The sequence below is a fragment of the Apus apus genome, chromosome 16, assembly GCF_020740795.1.
Source record: "Apus apus isolate bApuApu2 chromosome 16, bApuApu2.pri.cur, whole genome shotgun sequence".
Lineage (NCBI taxonomy): Eukaryota > Metazoa > Chordata > Aves > Apodiformes > Apodidae > Apus > Apus apus.
This window is the reverse complement of record NC_067297.1, coordinates 9,805,960-9,823,329: the sequence shown is the minus strand read 5'-3', so window position 1 is coordinate 9,823,329 and position 17,370 is coordinate 9,805,960. Positions and strand designations below refer to the sequence as shown.

The 17,370-nt window shown below is 38.3% G+C and overlaps 1 protein-coding gene across 2 annotated transcripts in view; it reads right to left on the bottom strand.

Moving 5' to 3' along the window:
• The window catches only part of LOC127391527 (transmembrane protein 132D-like), a 231,411-nt gene that overhangs the window by 174,131 nt on the left and 39,910 nt on the right, over positions 1 to 17,370 (bottom strand). The window contains exon 2 of one of the 2 annotated variants that reach the window (XM_051634371.1): positions 191 to 1,079. The exons of the other annotated variant lie outside the window; for it this stretch is intronic. Coding sequence (XP_051490331.1) covers positions 191 to 1,079 — 889 coding nt within the window. The remainder of the gene's footprint in view (positions 1 to 190; positions 1,080 to 17,370) is intronic. 2 annotated transcript variants of the gene reach the window in all.

Genomic DNA, 17,370 nt, shown 5'->3' with positions numbered 1-17,370 from the left:
CATCACATCTTACACAATTCATACAATATCAGACTGAATAATAGGAGAAAAACTGAGTCAGCCAACTGCAATACAATTACTGTAGAGCAGAAACTGAAGGATTGTTAGGCAATCTATTCATGAGAAAGTGATTCTCCATACCAAGAGCAGAAGAACAAAAAAATTCAAAAGAAACACAAAACAGCCTTACCTCAGTGTGAACTGATCTGCTGTTGAATTTTTAGCAACAGATACAAGGAAAGTCAAAATGTCACCTTGCTTGACAGCCTTTGGTGCATAGCGGATGACAATATTATTATCCAATCTCATTTCATCTAAGGAAGGGACAGCATGTGTCTGGTAAAGGAAAACACTTCCAATCCTCTGCAAGGGAGGTCCTGACTCATCAATGTCATTGCGCCCTAGTCGGATCCCATTACTTTTCCTTACATCCTCCTTGGTGCACTCTCCTTTCTCATCTCCTGGTTGTATGGCATAGTAAAGCTCCACGGGGCTCCCTTCTGACTGATCCATTGGTTTCTTACGGCCAGCAACAACCGTGGGGGGATTAAACCAGCTGGGCAGGAGCTCCAGCTCTGCCACACAGAGCCCCAGATCCCCTTTCAGCCTGCAGCTGCCTCTGACTTCCCGCGTCTCTCGGAAGGCGAACACCCGCAGGCAGGGCAGCAGGTCCGTGGTGCTGTAGTCATCCCAGTCCCTGCCCACGATGTAGAACAGGACCTGGACTTTGGGCTTGCTCAGGTAAATTTTGTCACTCATTATGAAGGCCTGAAGTTTCCAATTAAAGGAGAACTTGTTAGTAGATCCAAATGGGTTTGAAGACAACATTAAGTCTTGGGGCACTACTTGTTCAATGGAAAAAGGTCCATAGCTGGCATTTAACACAGGTGGTGTCTTGGATTTGTAGATCAGAAAGGATTCCACTCTGGACTGCAAGCTAGAATTCCTCATAATATCCTGGTTGGCTTCCTTAAGAAAGAAGGAAACATCTGCATTGTGGATTCGATAGGTCACAGGCAAGTAAGTTGGCAGTAAAGAAAATCTCTGTATACTCTCCAGGATCCCTCGACTCTCAGTCACTGTTGAAAGGAAAGGAGAGTTCAAAAGATCAGATCCTCGAGTCATACTGGGATACAACCTGGTTGACTTTACGGAGGGGATTGACAGTGCTGTAGCTAATATTAGTAGCAATAGCAAACACCATCAATCAATGCAGAAGTAGCATAAGTAGCTGATGATTTACCTCGTTAGCTTAGAAAAGGATAAGTTACAGTATGTTGTACATGGCAGCTAGATTAAAGAAGTAGCTTGTGTAGGTTTACCCACGCCAAAGGTCACATGTTCACTTACAATATACTTTTACTATTGGAGAGCAAAATTACCCAGTCAGCACCTGCAACATAAGATCATGCACAGGCACATTTAAAAAGGAACATGATCACTAAAATAAGCTACTCCTGTAGAGGAAACCAACGAAAGAATTTTACATCAAACGCTGCACAGGGACCACTTAAGAGTTCACTTCAACCTTCTTTTCAGCACTCTTGAGCACTACATGAACTTTAAGAGGTTCCACGCACAAGGCTGAATTTCACTGTAAGAATAGTTAGCACAATAACCTTTTACACAAAAGCTTCTTTACAACATGCTGGTACTAGAGGATTTCAAAACCAGCTTTATTTGCATCTAATTTATGGTCCCTTCTAGTTCATCTATGAAAAGGTTTTTCCCTGTAAACAACTATCAGGATTCATGTCACTGTTGTTGCCTAGCCCTGCATTGTTCCTCAATACAACTGCATTATCTGCAAGCTGTACATCACTACACGCTGAAAGAACATTTTCAATGACACTGAGCCTCTCTTATGCTAGATACCTATTTTAACTGTGCCATTGAGCAATTACCTGAGGCAGGCTATCATGTTAAAGAATAAGCTCTCTACCCTTTCTAGGAATTGTCAGTCCTGAAGAGCAAAGACATACACCACTAAAAAATACAGATGCAAATACAATACAACACAACCTTTCCTGTTTACATATTTGACTTTTGTGCTTATGTCTTCACACTCTAATTGTGAAATAAATTGCATTTTTTTTCCATAGCAATTTTAAATCCTTATTCAGAAATGTGACAAAGGGTTACCACAGACGACATTCCAAGACAACCCAGTTTTCCAAGCTCTAGTCCACAAACACATTTTTAGTCTTTATTTTGTGTTTGGCATCTGACGTAGATATTTATTTGCTGATCAAGTATGGTGGTGGCCTAAACTGTGGCCAGTTACTCCTAATCACCAATCTACCATTTAGGTACTGCGATTCATGGCAAATCCTGGAACAGAAGAGGCTGCTTACCTAGAAATCCCATGGGAAGGGATGGTTAGTTCCTAAAAATCTCTGAACTCCAGACCATAAGCATTGACCAAAAATTATGTGGAAAATGCCTCTCACAGCAATGATCACCTTTATCTACCTGTGAACTTTATCACCTGAGAGAGCTGAAAGGCTTTCACCTTTGCAGGAGAGAAAGCCACACACCGATGCTACCTGTAACCACTAAGTCAGTGAAGGCACTTCCACAACTAAAAGGTGAATGCAGATGTTGTTTTGCCAAAGACTTTGTCCAGTCTCAGGCAATTTGCTTTTCCTGTGCTGCTATTCTATGTCCAACAAATTACAGTGATTTCCTCTCACCCTTTTTCCCATGTAGACTGCAAATGAAACAGACTTATTGTACTATTTATATGAGGGCATCCCCCAAAATAACAAGGCTGTGATCTCAGTTAAGGTCTCCAGGCTACATAAACATAGAATCACAGACTGATTTGGGTTGGAAGGGACTTTAAAGATCACCTAAATCCAACCTCTCTGCATTGCAAGGGACAGCTTCTACTAGATCAAGGTTGCCCAAAGCCCCATCCAACCTGGCCTTGAACACTTCCAGGGAGGGGGCCTCCACAAATTCACTGGGCAACCTGTTCCAAGTGTCTCACCGTCCTCATGATGAAGAATTTCCTCCTAATGTCAAAGGGCAAGGAGGGGGCAAACAAAGAAAGCTAATTGCCTTTCATTTAAAGGCAAGGATGGAAGGGCAAGGACAGCCCATGCTCTTGAGAGTCAACTAAATCTATCTGCACTCTGGCCTGAGTCAACACTAAAGTTTTTGCTTTCTCTGCCATCCTTCAGAACAGCAATGTTAGTTTAGAAAAGAATAGCAATGCTGAAAAAAGTCCCATGTGCACAGCTGTCATTTGACAGTACAGTACCACAGAACTACTGCTTCACAGACTAGTAGCATACAGTTGGCTATAGTAAAGTTGGTATGTAGTAAAGCTGCAATAACTTTATTTCCACGGTATTTTGCCCGGCGAGATAAAAAAATTTTTAAAAAAATGAAAAAGCAAAGACCTGAACATTATGGTTGGAATTGGCATCACCAGTAGTCATTCATGGCTACAAGAACAATTTCCAAACAGTGATCTTACAGAAATAGACCAGGAATCTACATATTCCAGTACTGTATTTCTGACTGTGGCCAATTTGGAGATCAAAAGTTAATAACCTACCACCACAATAAAATAGGAACTACCACATGAAATAGAGATTTTGGTCATTACTAAAACTAACAGAAGGTTTTTTGTTTAAAAAACACACAACCCTAAAACACAACTGGCAAATTGCCCATTTTATGCAAAACAAACTCAAAAACTGCAGCAAAGCACTTTCTCCCTGGAAAAACAAAAGTACTTGGCAATTAATAAAAAAAAACAAACCAAAAAAACCAAACGAAATAACACAACCAAAACGCACTACAATACACCAAAATGCAAACAAGCCCTTCATAAAGGTAGGCATCATTCAGCCATCATTTAGAAAGTACAAATCTCAGAATCAAAGGGGCCACAAAGAGAGAATTGCAGTGAAGTTTCACAATTTTGAAAATCTTTCCTTCTGTCTTGGAAAGCCAATAAGCAATTAAAATGAAACCTTACTTTCAAAAGTTTGATTAAATTAAACTCTTAAGATCCACCTGGAAGAAGAAATAAATTCTATCTCATCTGGAGAATCAGGGAAACTGCCTTGGTACTCATCAATATATGAGACTGTAAATTGCAACAGCAATAGAAGGCTGAAGAATTGTGATATATAGAGATGGAAAATTCAGCTTAGATCTTGCTTGAATTTGGAGGAAATCACACCCAAGGCTTTTCTACTTGTTTTTGAACAAGGAGTAAATGCAGACATTCTTTGCATCCCCTTTATTTTAGCCTCAGTCTTTTCAGCATTCAGCTCCCACTCTCTCTCCAAATACTCATTGAGAACAGAGGAAGTTTTTAAAGACCTTTTTCCGGATATTACCCTAACAGAGATTTCTAACAATTCTAAGTGGCTTTGCTAGTACTTAAAGTTGCAGGGATATATCTTTCCTACCCAGCCCTAAGGCGAAATCTGTTCTGCTGTTGTACTCCTCAGATCACCCAGCCCATAACACCATTCCTCCATCTAACGTGCCATTTATAAATTCCACCCTCATTTTGTACTCCTCCCAACAGCTTGGCAAACTGCCTCTGAGCACAGTGAGGCATCAAGGAGCCACCTTAGACACAGGAAAAAACTCAGGGTACTCAATTTTTTATTTCCCTTATTTTGATTGCAGCGCTCCCTCTTGCATTCCACAGGGAGAAGTACATTATTTTTATATTAAAACTAACAGTGTTTCACCTCATAATTTTTTAATCATTTATTTTAGTACTTAATTATCTAAGGAATTAAAAATCTCCCCTCTGTATTGCCCATCTGCACAGGATAATGTTCCTCAGAGTTTTTAAATCAGTAACTCTCCAGAATAGGAGAGCAATACAAATTAAAACCAACTAACCAACCAAATCACCACCAGGTGAACTGTGTATTAAAAAAAGTAAACAATCTCACTAGATAGAGTGGGGTTTGTGGGTTTTTAAATTTTTGGGCAACAACAAACTGGTCTGCTCACTGTTGCACTTGCCTCTACCATCAAGTTGTGGATACACACTAAATGTGAATTAGCTTGTACTGGAAGCTGACAGTAGCTTTCCAGACAGCCAAAGGCCAAAAATTAAAACATTTTTACACTTTTATCTGGGAAGAGTTATAATCAGCATAAACAGGAAAAAAAATTCTCAAAAACTACACTGAGCTCTGCAGTACCATCTGGATTTTAACCATGAAAGTTTATTAAGGACTCTGAAGAATAGTAAATTTAAAACAAAACCAACTCTCAGCGTTTTTAATTGCAACCATGACTATTTTCATAAAAATTATGCATGTTTTTACAAAGGCAGAATTGCAGATTACTATTTTGTTGGTTATTGGATGAGACCCAGCATGAAAGTGGAGTTTAAAAGATTTCACTCATATCATCTACCCTATTACATCAGATCTACACCATCATAATCAAAATTCCACAGGACTAATTCACCTGAATAAATACAAGTGTCACACAGTGAATTTCTCAGTTTAAATATGTCAAAAAAAAAAAACAAACAAAGATGGGTAACTGAAGTGCTGTTAAGAAAACAACACCAAGACAAAAAAAAGGTTAAATTAGAGAATTGCTATTTATATTTACTGTATCATATTTGAAGGCTTGTCTACATGACGAACTTGGCAGCAGAATAATTAAGTGTAAGAGTGCAGTACATGAGCTAGCCTGGATAGTTTTCTGTGGGAATGTACGGCACAGAGTGCATCATGTTCCAAAGCAATGGAAAGAACAATGATACCAGATTAAAACAAACTTTGAGAAGTTTAACCATATAAGGATAGATTCCTATGATCGCTAGAGATCTGCACAACTTTCAATTGATTAGTTGTGGTGAGCTGTAAGATCAGTTTATCTTAAGGTGAGACATTGCAGAGAAAAAAGATTCTTCCAGAGAACCACAGCAAGTGATGCCTCCCAGTGCTGCTGAGTCTTGAGGGACTGACCCTTAAGTGGAGTAAATTGCTTCACTGCAAGGTCTGTTGAAGACAATCTACTGCAGCATGGTGTTCCAGCATACTGGATTCAGGAGATGATCCCCAACAGTTTGAAGCAAACAAATAAAAACTTATTTTGATGCTCTGCTTATGCCAGAAGCTATTATTTCTCAATCCTTTACTACTACCTCTGTGTTTGGCCTCTCATGCTGTATGGTTTGTTGAGGATTTCAACCAGTGGCCACGACATGCTGTAGTAAGGTGTTTTTCTTTCCTATCTCTTTAGTAAATCTTTCCCGACTGATTTTGTTTTAAGAATACTTGTCATTGACGAAAGAAGCAAATTCTTCGCAGGTCAGTGAATTTGAAAAAAATCTGAGAAAAAGGCAGTATATTCAGTCTCCTTCTGAACAGCCAGAGCATGCACACATGATATATCCCTGAACATGACATTGTAAACATGCTGCATTTACTTTCCAATAGGTCAAACTGCTTTCTTCATTAGGCTATTAATTTTATACTGCAGTCTGGCCAAAAATCTTTAATCTTTATTTCTTTAATATCATGTAACAGCAACTCTCAGTCAATGACAAAAACACTATTCATAGCTCAGTTTTACAGCAAAGTTATTGACCATGGCTTCAGAAAATTGAAGAAATCTGCCAGACAACTAACTTCCTTCTATATTGCCAGATCCTCAGGACTTCATTGCCCTAACAGTTACTTTATTTTTAAAACTGTTCAATCCACAGTCATCCACCATTCACGAGCAATTAAAGAGTCTTACAATCAATTATATAATGCTACTATTAAAAGAATAAACGAGCCCCCCAAAAAACAAAACACAAACCCTGCCTTTTTCTTGTAGACTGAAGGGAACAACTTCTTAGGAAAATTGTTCTACCAGCTGCAAGCTCAGACTAGTAATACAATAGATGAAGTTTGTTGCTGTATCTTGGGGATTGAGATAAGTGGTTCTTTTCAGTCTGGCCAGAAATTTTAGCTTTTTTATTCAGTTTCAGCTATTCTCCTTGAATGTTCTGAACACTTTTGCTCTCCTAGGTTTGTCATGCATTGGAAATTTTTATTATCAAAAATCCCTAGAAGAAAAAAAAAGAGCTGATAGTGTGATTTGTTTCCAGATCTGGAAACTAATGTCACAAGGATGGCTGTGCCAGTAAAACTTTATGTTCAGTTTTAGAAAAGACATTTCAGTGTTAATGTAGTTCAGTGGCTGAATCTGCCATGGCTCAAAAGTGAGGCAGTTCAAAGCTAAGCTATAAACATAGCAAATACCATCCCCAGATGCCTCTCAGTCAGTTCTTAACAGAGGGACAATCTACTCTGCCAGTGTACGTCTCTTGCTATGGAGAGGGTCAATTAAGACTGTCTCACATGACTGAGTAGTTCCTTTCTTAGGTTCAAGCATCTTTCTGCATAGCCCTTATGCACAAATAGACAAAACTGGAGCTTTCCAGGGATGACTGGAAGGAGCACAATGTACCACATGTACTGCAGTTTATTTCCTTTGAAATAATTTTCACACAGCCACACACAATCTGTGCAAGTAACAGTCAGAAACGTATTTTGGTGACTTGATGCCTTAAACACATGAAGATGACCCACAGGTACGTACATTTAAAATTGTGTGCTGAAGATATTCCATGACAAGAAGTTAAACCAAAAGCTGTAAGATTTTCTGTTAGGTTACATTATATTACTACATCATATGCATCCAAAAGTGAGCTACTTGATATCTGGTTGGACAGGCTAAGTTTCTTCCCTAATTAACATCTCATTTTAGCATTGATTCTGGGCATTATATTATTAAATCTTTATTACTTCTGCAAGCAGAAAGCTTAACAAAAATCAGACTTCTTCAGAAGCAATATTTGTCTGAAAGACTACACTTAATAGTCAAAGTTGTAAGAACTAGACATTGATTCCAAAACAGTGCTGGGCTGTAGCAAAAGCCACAAAGCCAGCATGCATTCAGGGACAGCAACCAGTCATAAATCACTCATTCCTCTCTGTAGTTAGTGTTCAATGAAACATTTCAAGAAGATTTTCAACCTAGCTTTATTTTTTTTTTTTATAAAACCCAAAAACATAGGGGAGGTTGAGGTCTCAATCAGCCAGATTCTCCTGCAGTCTTCCACTTCTTTGTCATATCAACAAAAAAACCCTCTTGTTCAACACATCTTCCACAACAGATAATAGGAAGCTGAGGCATCACATCTCTAGCTCAGAGGTGTGTGTGATGGCGACCTCCTACCTACGATTGAGAAACAGTGCAACAGATCACTTTTCCTATCCTCAATATGACCTACTCCTTAGAACTAAGTATTTCCTTCTGAAGACTTATTATGCTTAAAAATGTTCAGTGATCACATTATTCTCTATGTAGCTGTGTAACACATAAGTCTGAAATTATAATTGACATGTTACTATCAGTATTCACACTGGAGCACTGATTTCCCATCATTCTTCACCTACTTGTTTGGAAGAGGAGTTTCAGCATCTCCTTTTCATACCAGTACAGAAATAAAATAATTCAGCCTGTCTGTCAGCAGAAACACTAATCTTTCCTCCTATTGTCACACCATTACAGAACACTTTCCAAAAAGATCCCATGCTTTTGGTAAGAAACACTATCATTCTAAAGGCCAAGTACCAACAGAACTAAAGGCCAAATCAACGTGTCACAAAGAGGAAAACAAAAATAGAACCCTGGAACCCAAGAGTTACGCATTTATTTCTAGCAAAAAGAAAAATATCTTCAAAGCCAAATGTCAGTCTTTTTAATTCCTTTCCTTACTAGCATTTCAGACTGCTCTTCCTGCTTCACTTCATAACGTTCCCTTTAACTGTTTCATCCTTGGGAAATTATCATTCTTCTCTGAGAACAATGCAGTTTTCAACCTGCCAACATCCCCCTCTTCCTCCAGGTTATTAGAACTCATTTCAATTCTGCAAGTCTGTGTGACACTTGTTACAAAACAAGGGGAAGATTACTTGAACATCAAGGCTACAAACTATGTAGAAGAATTTATTTGTAAAAAGGTGACTCCTCATCTCTTGTAGGAGAATTTTAAAGAAGTTGTAGAATTGTTAAATAGTACAACATGCATTAAGTGACAGTCATCAAGTAGATGCTGAACAAATTAAACTTTGCACAGATTCAGACTAATAATTTGTATCATCATTTTTAAGAGGAACACACACTTGCAAGCTATCAAGCATTGCTACTTGAATCTCAAAGTGCTGAGTCCTGCAAGGCAGGAATAACTCTGACACAATGTGTTTAAACTTCATGAGAATATTCCTGCACAGAAAGACCAGTCAGTGAATGCTTTGCTAGAACAGAGGCTGAACTCCTTTGCAAGGAGCAATGTTACAGCCTGCCCATCAATGCACATTTTAACCACTTTTGCTTCTGTGTCATCTGTCCTCATAAATTGCTCCTCTTGAGCAATCTTGTAGTCCATCTTACAGTTTCTCCATCAACTCAAGAAGGATTTTTCTTTACCCAAGTGGGAAAGGGAAAAGAAAAAAACAAACTCCTAATGAAATACAATGTAAAATTAATTCCCCAAATTTAATGCTGAATCAGAAAACAAGAAACGTAATCTGCAGAGCTGTCCTCAATTAAGAAATCTATTCCATCTTTAGTGGTGTACAATTAGTTCACATCAAAGTACTGTCACTAAAAGGTTTTAAGGACTCTAGCTGAAGCTTCTGATTATACCTAAAGGGGAGAAGTAAATATGGATTATAGACTTTGAACCTGCTATATATGTACCCCAGATCAAGCACACACTGTCAAGTGAGTGATTAGACCATCCAGCCACTGTGACCATGACACTGCTATTCATGTTGTCAATGAGATGTCACTGGACCACAATGACTTGTGTGGTCTCTCCACACAACCTCTTTTACACAGGAACACTAATTTTGATTTTACAGAAGAGTTTGAAAGTTAAACATTCACAAATTATCTCCCACAGAAGGAGCTCTTGCTGCACCACAAAAAACAACTGGCACCACAAAAACACCACCTTGGTCTCAACAATGAAACACTATCGGATATTTCAGAAGTAGGGCAATAAACTAAAATCAAAATGGATGTATCAATTTCACAAGCCAGCCTGTCAGAAACTGCTTTTGGACTGCCATAAATGATAAGTCTGTAAGTTGAATTGTGACAAAGTTTTTCCATGCCTCCACGTCCAGAGTGAAAATAGGCATCTGGTCATGCTTTTATGCATGACTCCAAGGATCATTAAAAGCCACGTACTCATCCAGTACCTTTCATACTTTAACTCTGTTACATGACTTGATGGGTGTATAAATAATCCTCCCTGATACACACTCACAGCTGCAGATTGCATTCCCAGATGATGCACCAATCCGGAAATTCCAGTTGTCTTAACTGGCCCATCGAATCTTATTATCAGATTCTCTGACAACAGCATTATAGTCTGGTGACACAATATTTTAATATCTCATTTTACTGAAGTTCGAACTTTTGTAAATTAATCATTGCTATCAGGACACATCACACCTCAACATTCATTAGGAGAGAGAAAAAAACCCTGAAGTAATTTTATTATTCACATTGACAGACAAAAAGAAATAATTTAAATAAAAGGGCCACATACACCTTTATACTATCAAGCGATACAAAAATGATCAGAGAAAGATCATATAATAAAGGCAAAGTTCCCACCTGAAAAGGCAGCAAAGTAATAACTGCAGAGAAAAGTATTAAGATAAAAGAATATGGCACTGCTTCAGACAAGATCTGATGTCAGCCTGAACATGAAAGGGCAAAGCAGTGATGGGCACCACAAAGTTTACTGTAAGACAAACAAAAAAAACCCCACAGTCATGTTAACTACTGAGGAATAGAGAAAGAGTGGCTAGGAACATTTTTCTGACACCTCAGATACAAAACATCAATAATCACTCAGAGGGCTGTCCTCAATCCATCAACTGCATGTGATCCACAGAGTAAAAGGTACCAGACATGACGAGATGCATCACTCCCTAGAGTGTGTCATTGCTTACAGCAAAGAATAAGCTTTCATCACTGTAACTCACTGGACCATCTTGACACACCACACCTCTTGGCTTTTTTGCAAGTTTGATGCATTTATTTAATGAGCCATAGAAAGACAGAAACTTTCATGAAAATAGTATTAGGCTCAGTGCGATCCACTTATGGCTCAAGGCACCCTATTGGTGAAAGAATTAAGGGCTTCAGTGTCTAATGTATTGAAAGATCTCAGGCTTTCAATTGCAATAGCTTGTACCACCCATTCTCTTCCCTTGCCCTCCTATGCCTCTATTCACAATGTAAAAAAAGAAATAATTCATATTTCAAAATTTTAAAAAAACTAAACAAAAACAAACACACAGCTCATACAAACCAAACAAAAAAGTAGGGCTGGGTAACGGGGCAGTGGGAAGCACCCAGAGCCCAGCAAAATCCCTTATGACAGGGACAGAAATACAGGACTGTGAATTCAACAGCCTTATACTGCTTAAACAGACTCTATTCAGACAACCAGAAGTCAATCAGATTCTGCCTCAAATGTCTGCAAAATTCCCCCTTCATTTTCTGCAAAAATACCAGGGACTGTGTGGAAGAGGCAGATTTGCTACCTGGTCATTGTTGATGGGAGGAAAAAAAATTCTGAGCACTAAATTAACACCTGACTCAGCAAAAGTAATAGGCCAGTTTCTGCTGCCAACCTTTTATGAGACAAGCTATGTCTATATACTTTAATCCAATTCCAGTGGAATGTGAACTGCAGCACAAAAGTGTTTGTGGTTGCTGGCTGATCATTCTCTCCCATACTCTCCAGAGTAATTTATTTTTTTTAATTCACTTTGCTGGTCCATATCATGCCTCTACATCTTGCTCTAGGCTCTGTGCCTAACACTGAATTTGTACCACCAGCAATTACAATATTGATCTTCTATTGCTACATTCACTAACAAGATAAAAAGATTTTTCTTTTTCATTTTGTTTTTTTTAAATGATATTTAAATAACACCATAATGCTGGTATATGCAGTAAATTTCCAGGATTGTCAGTAAAACTAGTAAAATTTCACTAAATACATACCCACTTTACACTAATTAAAGCAAGTGCAACTTTAAAACATTTGAGTCTGCTCTCAGAAGGAAGACTAATAGGTATTTGTACCTGAAAAGTTTAGATATTGGAGGGCACCATAGTACATGTATATACACACACGTACATATACATGAAAGCAGAAAGCACAGATACAAGAAAGAATCTGATTTTGGCAGCATGAAACACAGCCAGATCTCATTAATAGTATTCTTGGGTAATTCCATTCTTTGCTGTCTCTCTGGGATAGGCACACTATTAACATGGGAATGCAGGGTCCTGAATCCATATGGTCCTCCTGCTCAGGAGATCCAGGAAACAAAAACTTAATTCTTGTCCTGAAAAGTGGTTTCAAAATAGAATGTACAGTCCAAATCTATCAGCAACCACTAAAACATCTTGGCAACTTTCCCCGCATCCTAAGGCTGTACTCATTAATGAAGATGAGTAACAACCTTCTTGACATGTTCTTATTAGCTTCTGAATCACAAGGTCTTCATTCTTCACGTCTTGCGGGGAGGGGGGGGGGGGGGGGGAGGGTTGTGGGGTTTTTTTGTTTGTTTGTGGTGTTGGTTTTTTTGTTGCATTTGTTTTGTGGGTTTATTTGTTTGTTTGTTTTAATCTTTCCTACAAGGTACATCTGTAATCCTGACACATTCCTAATCCTTTCTATCTTCTTGTCAGTTTAGGAAGCTAAGGTCTCAGGAAAAGAATTTACCCGGAAGAAGGCACACAAACATCAGAATAACTAGCCAGGCAGTTTCTCAGGAGTCTTATTCTGACCATTCAATGACTTCAAACTTCTAGCAAGCCTTCAGCATGCTTACAGATGCTCCGCTGTCTCTAATAGCATCAGACATTGTATTTCCTCTATCTCTACATATGCCAGAAAGGAACAACAAATACATACATTTTTCTAAAGCTAGTTTTGCAGAGCTAATTAAAGAAGCTGCATCCACCTTCACCTCAGCTGTTTTAGCACTCTCAAGGTACCCACGATAATTCACTCCCAGATTGTGACTGAGCAGAAGCAACGATCCAGTCTAAAACTTGCTGCTAAGAGACTACTCTCTTCTTATTCTTTTCCTTCCTCTCAGTTGCAAAATCCTGCCCTCCCCAACTAGGCAAATTGGGTGGTCATCTCTTCTGTTAGGTGAGATGACTCAGCTCAGTTGCACTGGCAGAAATAATCAGCTTTTCGCCATCTTGTTTCTCAGTGAATTAGCAGATGGTATTTGCTCAGCAAGAGGCTGGCTGAGGTGCTGAGTGTGCACAGAAGAGCCAAGTTAGATGCCAGAGCTCCACTATTGGAAAGTAGCATCAATTCCTTCTGGTGGAAAGAGGCTGCTGGATCATCCTAGATTATCTAGCAGCTCCTGGACTCATCACAGTACAGAAAAGTGCATCAGTTTCAAGCCCATGGTCCATCACAAACATGAAGCTCGTTGCTTCTTCCTGCCTTAGCGCAGGCACACCTGGGTCAGTAATGGGTTAGCACAGCAAACCCCCAAACCTTTGTAAGAGACTGCTCTGATTTTCCAGTGAAAATCACTGGACACAACAGATCATGATTCTTCGGAGAATGCTGATTTATTTCCTTAGCAGCTAATTTTGCAAGTCTATTTACCCTTTAAAGACAGAAGTGGAAAGTCACTGCAAGTCACTCACCAGGTCAAATACTTCAAATATTCAATAATGCATAGTTTCCAATTTTTCAGACTTAAAATAGCTTTGAAAATCTGACTTACTGCTCTACACTGCTGTGAATTTTTATTTAAAAGAAAAAGCCAAATTGCAAGTTGGCAGTTTATTTTGCAGTGAAATATCTTGCCTCTTTAGAAACTTTTTACAGATACACTGCACATTACTGGATCTTTAAAATTCTTTGCTCTTGTTCTAGAAATAAATCAACATGCTGTTCTCTCAACTTTCTCAAAAGTGTAACAGACAGAAGAGTTAAGAGGATTGAAGTCATCATTCTATAGCTCTGTATTATTTCCCTATCCAGGCAAACTACAAAGGGCATGAATTCTTGAACTCACCTGCTACTCATTTAAGGAAATCTACAGAAAGATCTCTGCTTATGCAAATCTTCAAAGTCTTATTCAAAGACTGACTCCGCCTTTTCAAATTCTCCTCTTTCTCTTCCATTTCATGCCTATTTAAAAGTACTTTCCAGATAAACTGATACAGATGCTACAGTGTTTGACACTCTGTAAACACCTAAAAATAGAAATATAAGCTAAAACTCTTCTTTCTGCCTGACAAAGTCTCCAATGTTTTCTTTGGCACTTCATTACGAGTTTATTCTGTCAATTTTGAGCCAGTTTCACATCTCCTTGCAGATTCTAAAGGTCATATTAAAGTCTGTCTCAGCTAAATACCTTGTTTTCTTGAAGCCTGACTAGAAATTGGAATGTTATACCTGGGTGTCACAGTCAGAATCCGAGGAGGAGGATCCTATGAGACGTGGAGACAAGCACTCTGGCTATTTAATTGCAGGAAAGTTCTTCCTGGAGAATGAGGAGGATGTTTCAAATTCAGCAGCAATAAAGACTGCAGGGGAGCTGCACAAGAAGCACCGAGAGCTCAAGATTATTTTCCTCTACTCTGCAATTATCTTGGATACTTAAAAAACCCTGCTACTTGGACATGAATAGCTCTGCATTTTAGTTCCACCAAGAAGATTTTGCTCAAAGATTTCAGAAACACTGGTGAAAAAACAATAGAAAGCTCAGAGACAATAACCCTACACTTAAATTACAGATATACTTTCTGCCAAGCAGGTCTCCACACTTATAAAGAGCACAAATTGAAGTCCCTGTCACAGCAAGCTCTTAGAAGCAGGTTCCCTGAGCTTTCAAAACAATTATCCTCATGAGTGTCTCAGTGCATATTTGCACAGAGGAATCCATATGCATATTTGAAATAGTTTAATTCAGTTCTAGTATCTTATGTTTGTGTGTAGTTAAGAGCAAATCCTACTGCAAGCAAACCTATTAAGTTATATATATTAAGCCTGCACCAAATGGATTCTACAATTGTGTAACCGATTGGTGCTGCACATCACTGCTTGTAAGTAACAGATCAAAAGATTAAATTCTCTAATTTATTGTCTACAAAATCAAGAGTAGCATCTATGAGGTAGAGCAAGACATAGGAATTTTCTGCAAGCAGAAAAACAGCACAAAGGCATTACCTGATGTAAGTTGGATTTGGAACATGCACTGGTCACTGCATTTTATTCAGTACAGCTAATTTACAGAACAAACACCACAGTTTGGTTTATTCCACTCTAAATCTGTATGAATAATTTATTTTTTTCAGCTGCCCACCTACACTGATCAACACCCAAAACCAATTCTTTGAGGTCAATCCAAAATGAAATTTCTGTTTTTACACCCTAACTACAAAAGGGAAGAAAAAACCCAACAGATCTAATAAAACCTTAAGAAAGTATTGTTACCCTTTAGAATTTAAAAATAAAATAATTTAAAGCCTCCAACCTTTCTTCTTAAATTCCACTTTACTTTTTGATTATTACTTTCCCAAGAAAGCTATTCTGTGTCTCCATTTTAATCTACAGCCTTTCCACTAAACTGGCATGTAAGAGAGGTACCGGATTATTATTTTTTTTAACATAGTACATTCATAATAAGGGCAGGCAATTTAAATCTTGACATTAGCCATTCATAGGGAAGCACTCTTGAACACACTAGCTACTTCTCATTGTCCTATTTGGATAACAATCAAACCACTAGATAAACACAACAAACAGTTGAGCAAATATTACTATGCCTTTTCCTGTGATCCACAAATGACTCCTAACTGTTATGACATAAAAAGACAAGGATTAAATCTGTATTTGGAGCAAATATGTAATTAAAATTTAACAGAAAAATACTATTTAATGTATGTTACTAGTTTTTGTTTTACAAGCTAAGCTATGCTTCTTTACATATCTATGCATGTAGTCTACAAACACTGAAAAATGGTTTGAGTTGATCAAACAAACCACAGAATGTACAGACATTTACTGCCTGGCACTTTAGGAAATATCCAGGAATAAATCAACCAAGACAAACTACTGAAAATGAAGGAAAGCAAAAGCATTAAAATGACATATTAAAAGCGTTCTCACAAATTACATATGGTTCACAGTGGTGTCACATACAAAATTTAAGACTTGAAGGTTTTAAATTGTATAAATAGCACTTAGCTTTACTGATACTATAGTCACTGAAAGTTAAGAACTTCACATATCTTCGGCTGTTTTGATACCTTAGTGTTCCACCTGAAGAAGGAAGATGAACCAGACTGACTGGTAATATCTTAGAAGATAATTCCGCTAAGTGAAAAATCTCATATACTGCACAGAAATAGGACAAATTTTATCAATCATAAGTTCATCAGATAAAGTGCACTTAGAGCCCCGTGAATATTAGCAGCGCAAGCAGATTGTGTGCTAAAAAGCCCTTTCAGGCTGATAGGTCCCTGCAGCATGTGCATACAGCTCCTTCCTACTCACAGAAGAACTAAATTCTGTCTAGTTGCTACTGTAAGAGAAGCTAAAAAGCATCTCAATGCTTTTATTACCATTTTTTCTGCCTTCTACTTCACTAAATTACCTAAAATCCACTATCACCTTGTGTTGTGACCGCACCAAAACCTAGAGGCTAGTTCTGAAGAGAAATTGGACACTACAAAGAAACACGCTGTATTTATCACCATCAGCACTCCCTTCTAAAACTAGAACACGTAACTTCCCGACAAGACTTTTCTGCTATATGAACGTACTTGAAATGTGGTGTGAAACAAAACCCTTCTCTTTCATGTAGATCGAGATTTCAGATCAGTTTGTTTGCACGGTACTCGTGGCTTTGTTTTGAGAATGGGCTGCTGTTTGCTTTGTTGATGCTGGGTTTTTTGTTTGCCTTTTTTTCAACTACTGATCCTGCCAGGATGTTTCAAGTTACCTACATTTAAGTGAACGCACAGCCATGACACGCACTTCGTTTCAGCTCTATTTTCTGCAAAGAGGACTCTCCTCGCTTCCTCAACAGAGCACATCGTGATCTCTGCTTAGGAACGCACGTAAAGCCACCGGATGAATAACTGCAGGCAGCGACAGATCACCTTTTTTTGTACATACAGAACCAGCCAACTCTCACTCTTGTTCATTCAGAAACAACCCTTAGGGCTTATGCCCTCTGGTTTCTTTCAGTCTTTTTAAAGGTCACGGTCTGACATTTCAACAGTGTTAGAAGTCAT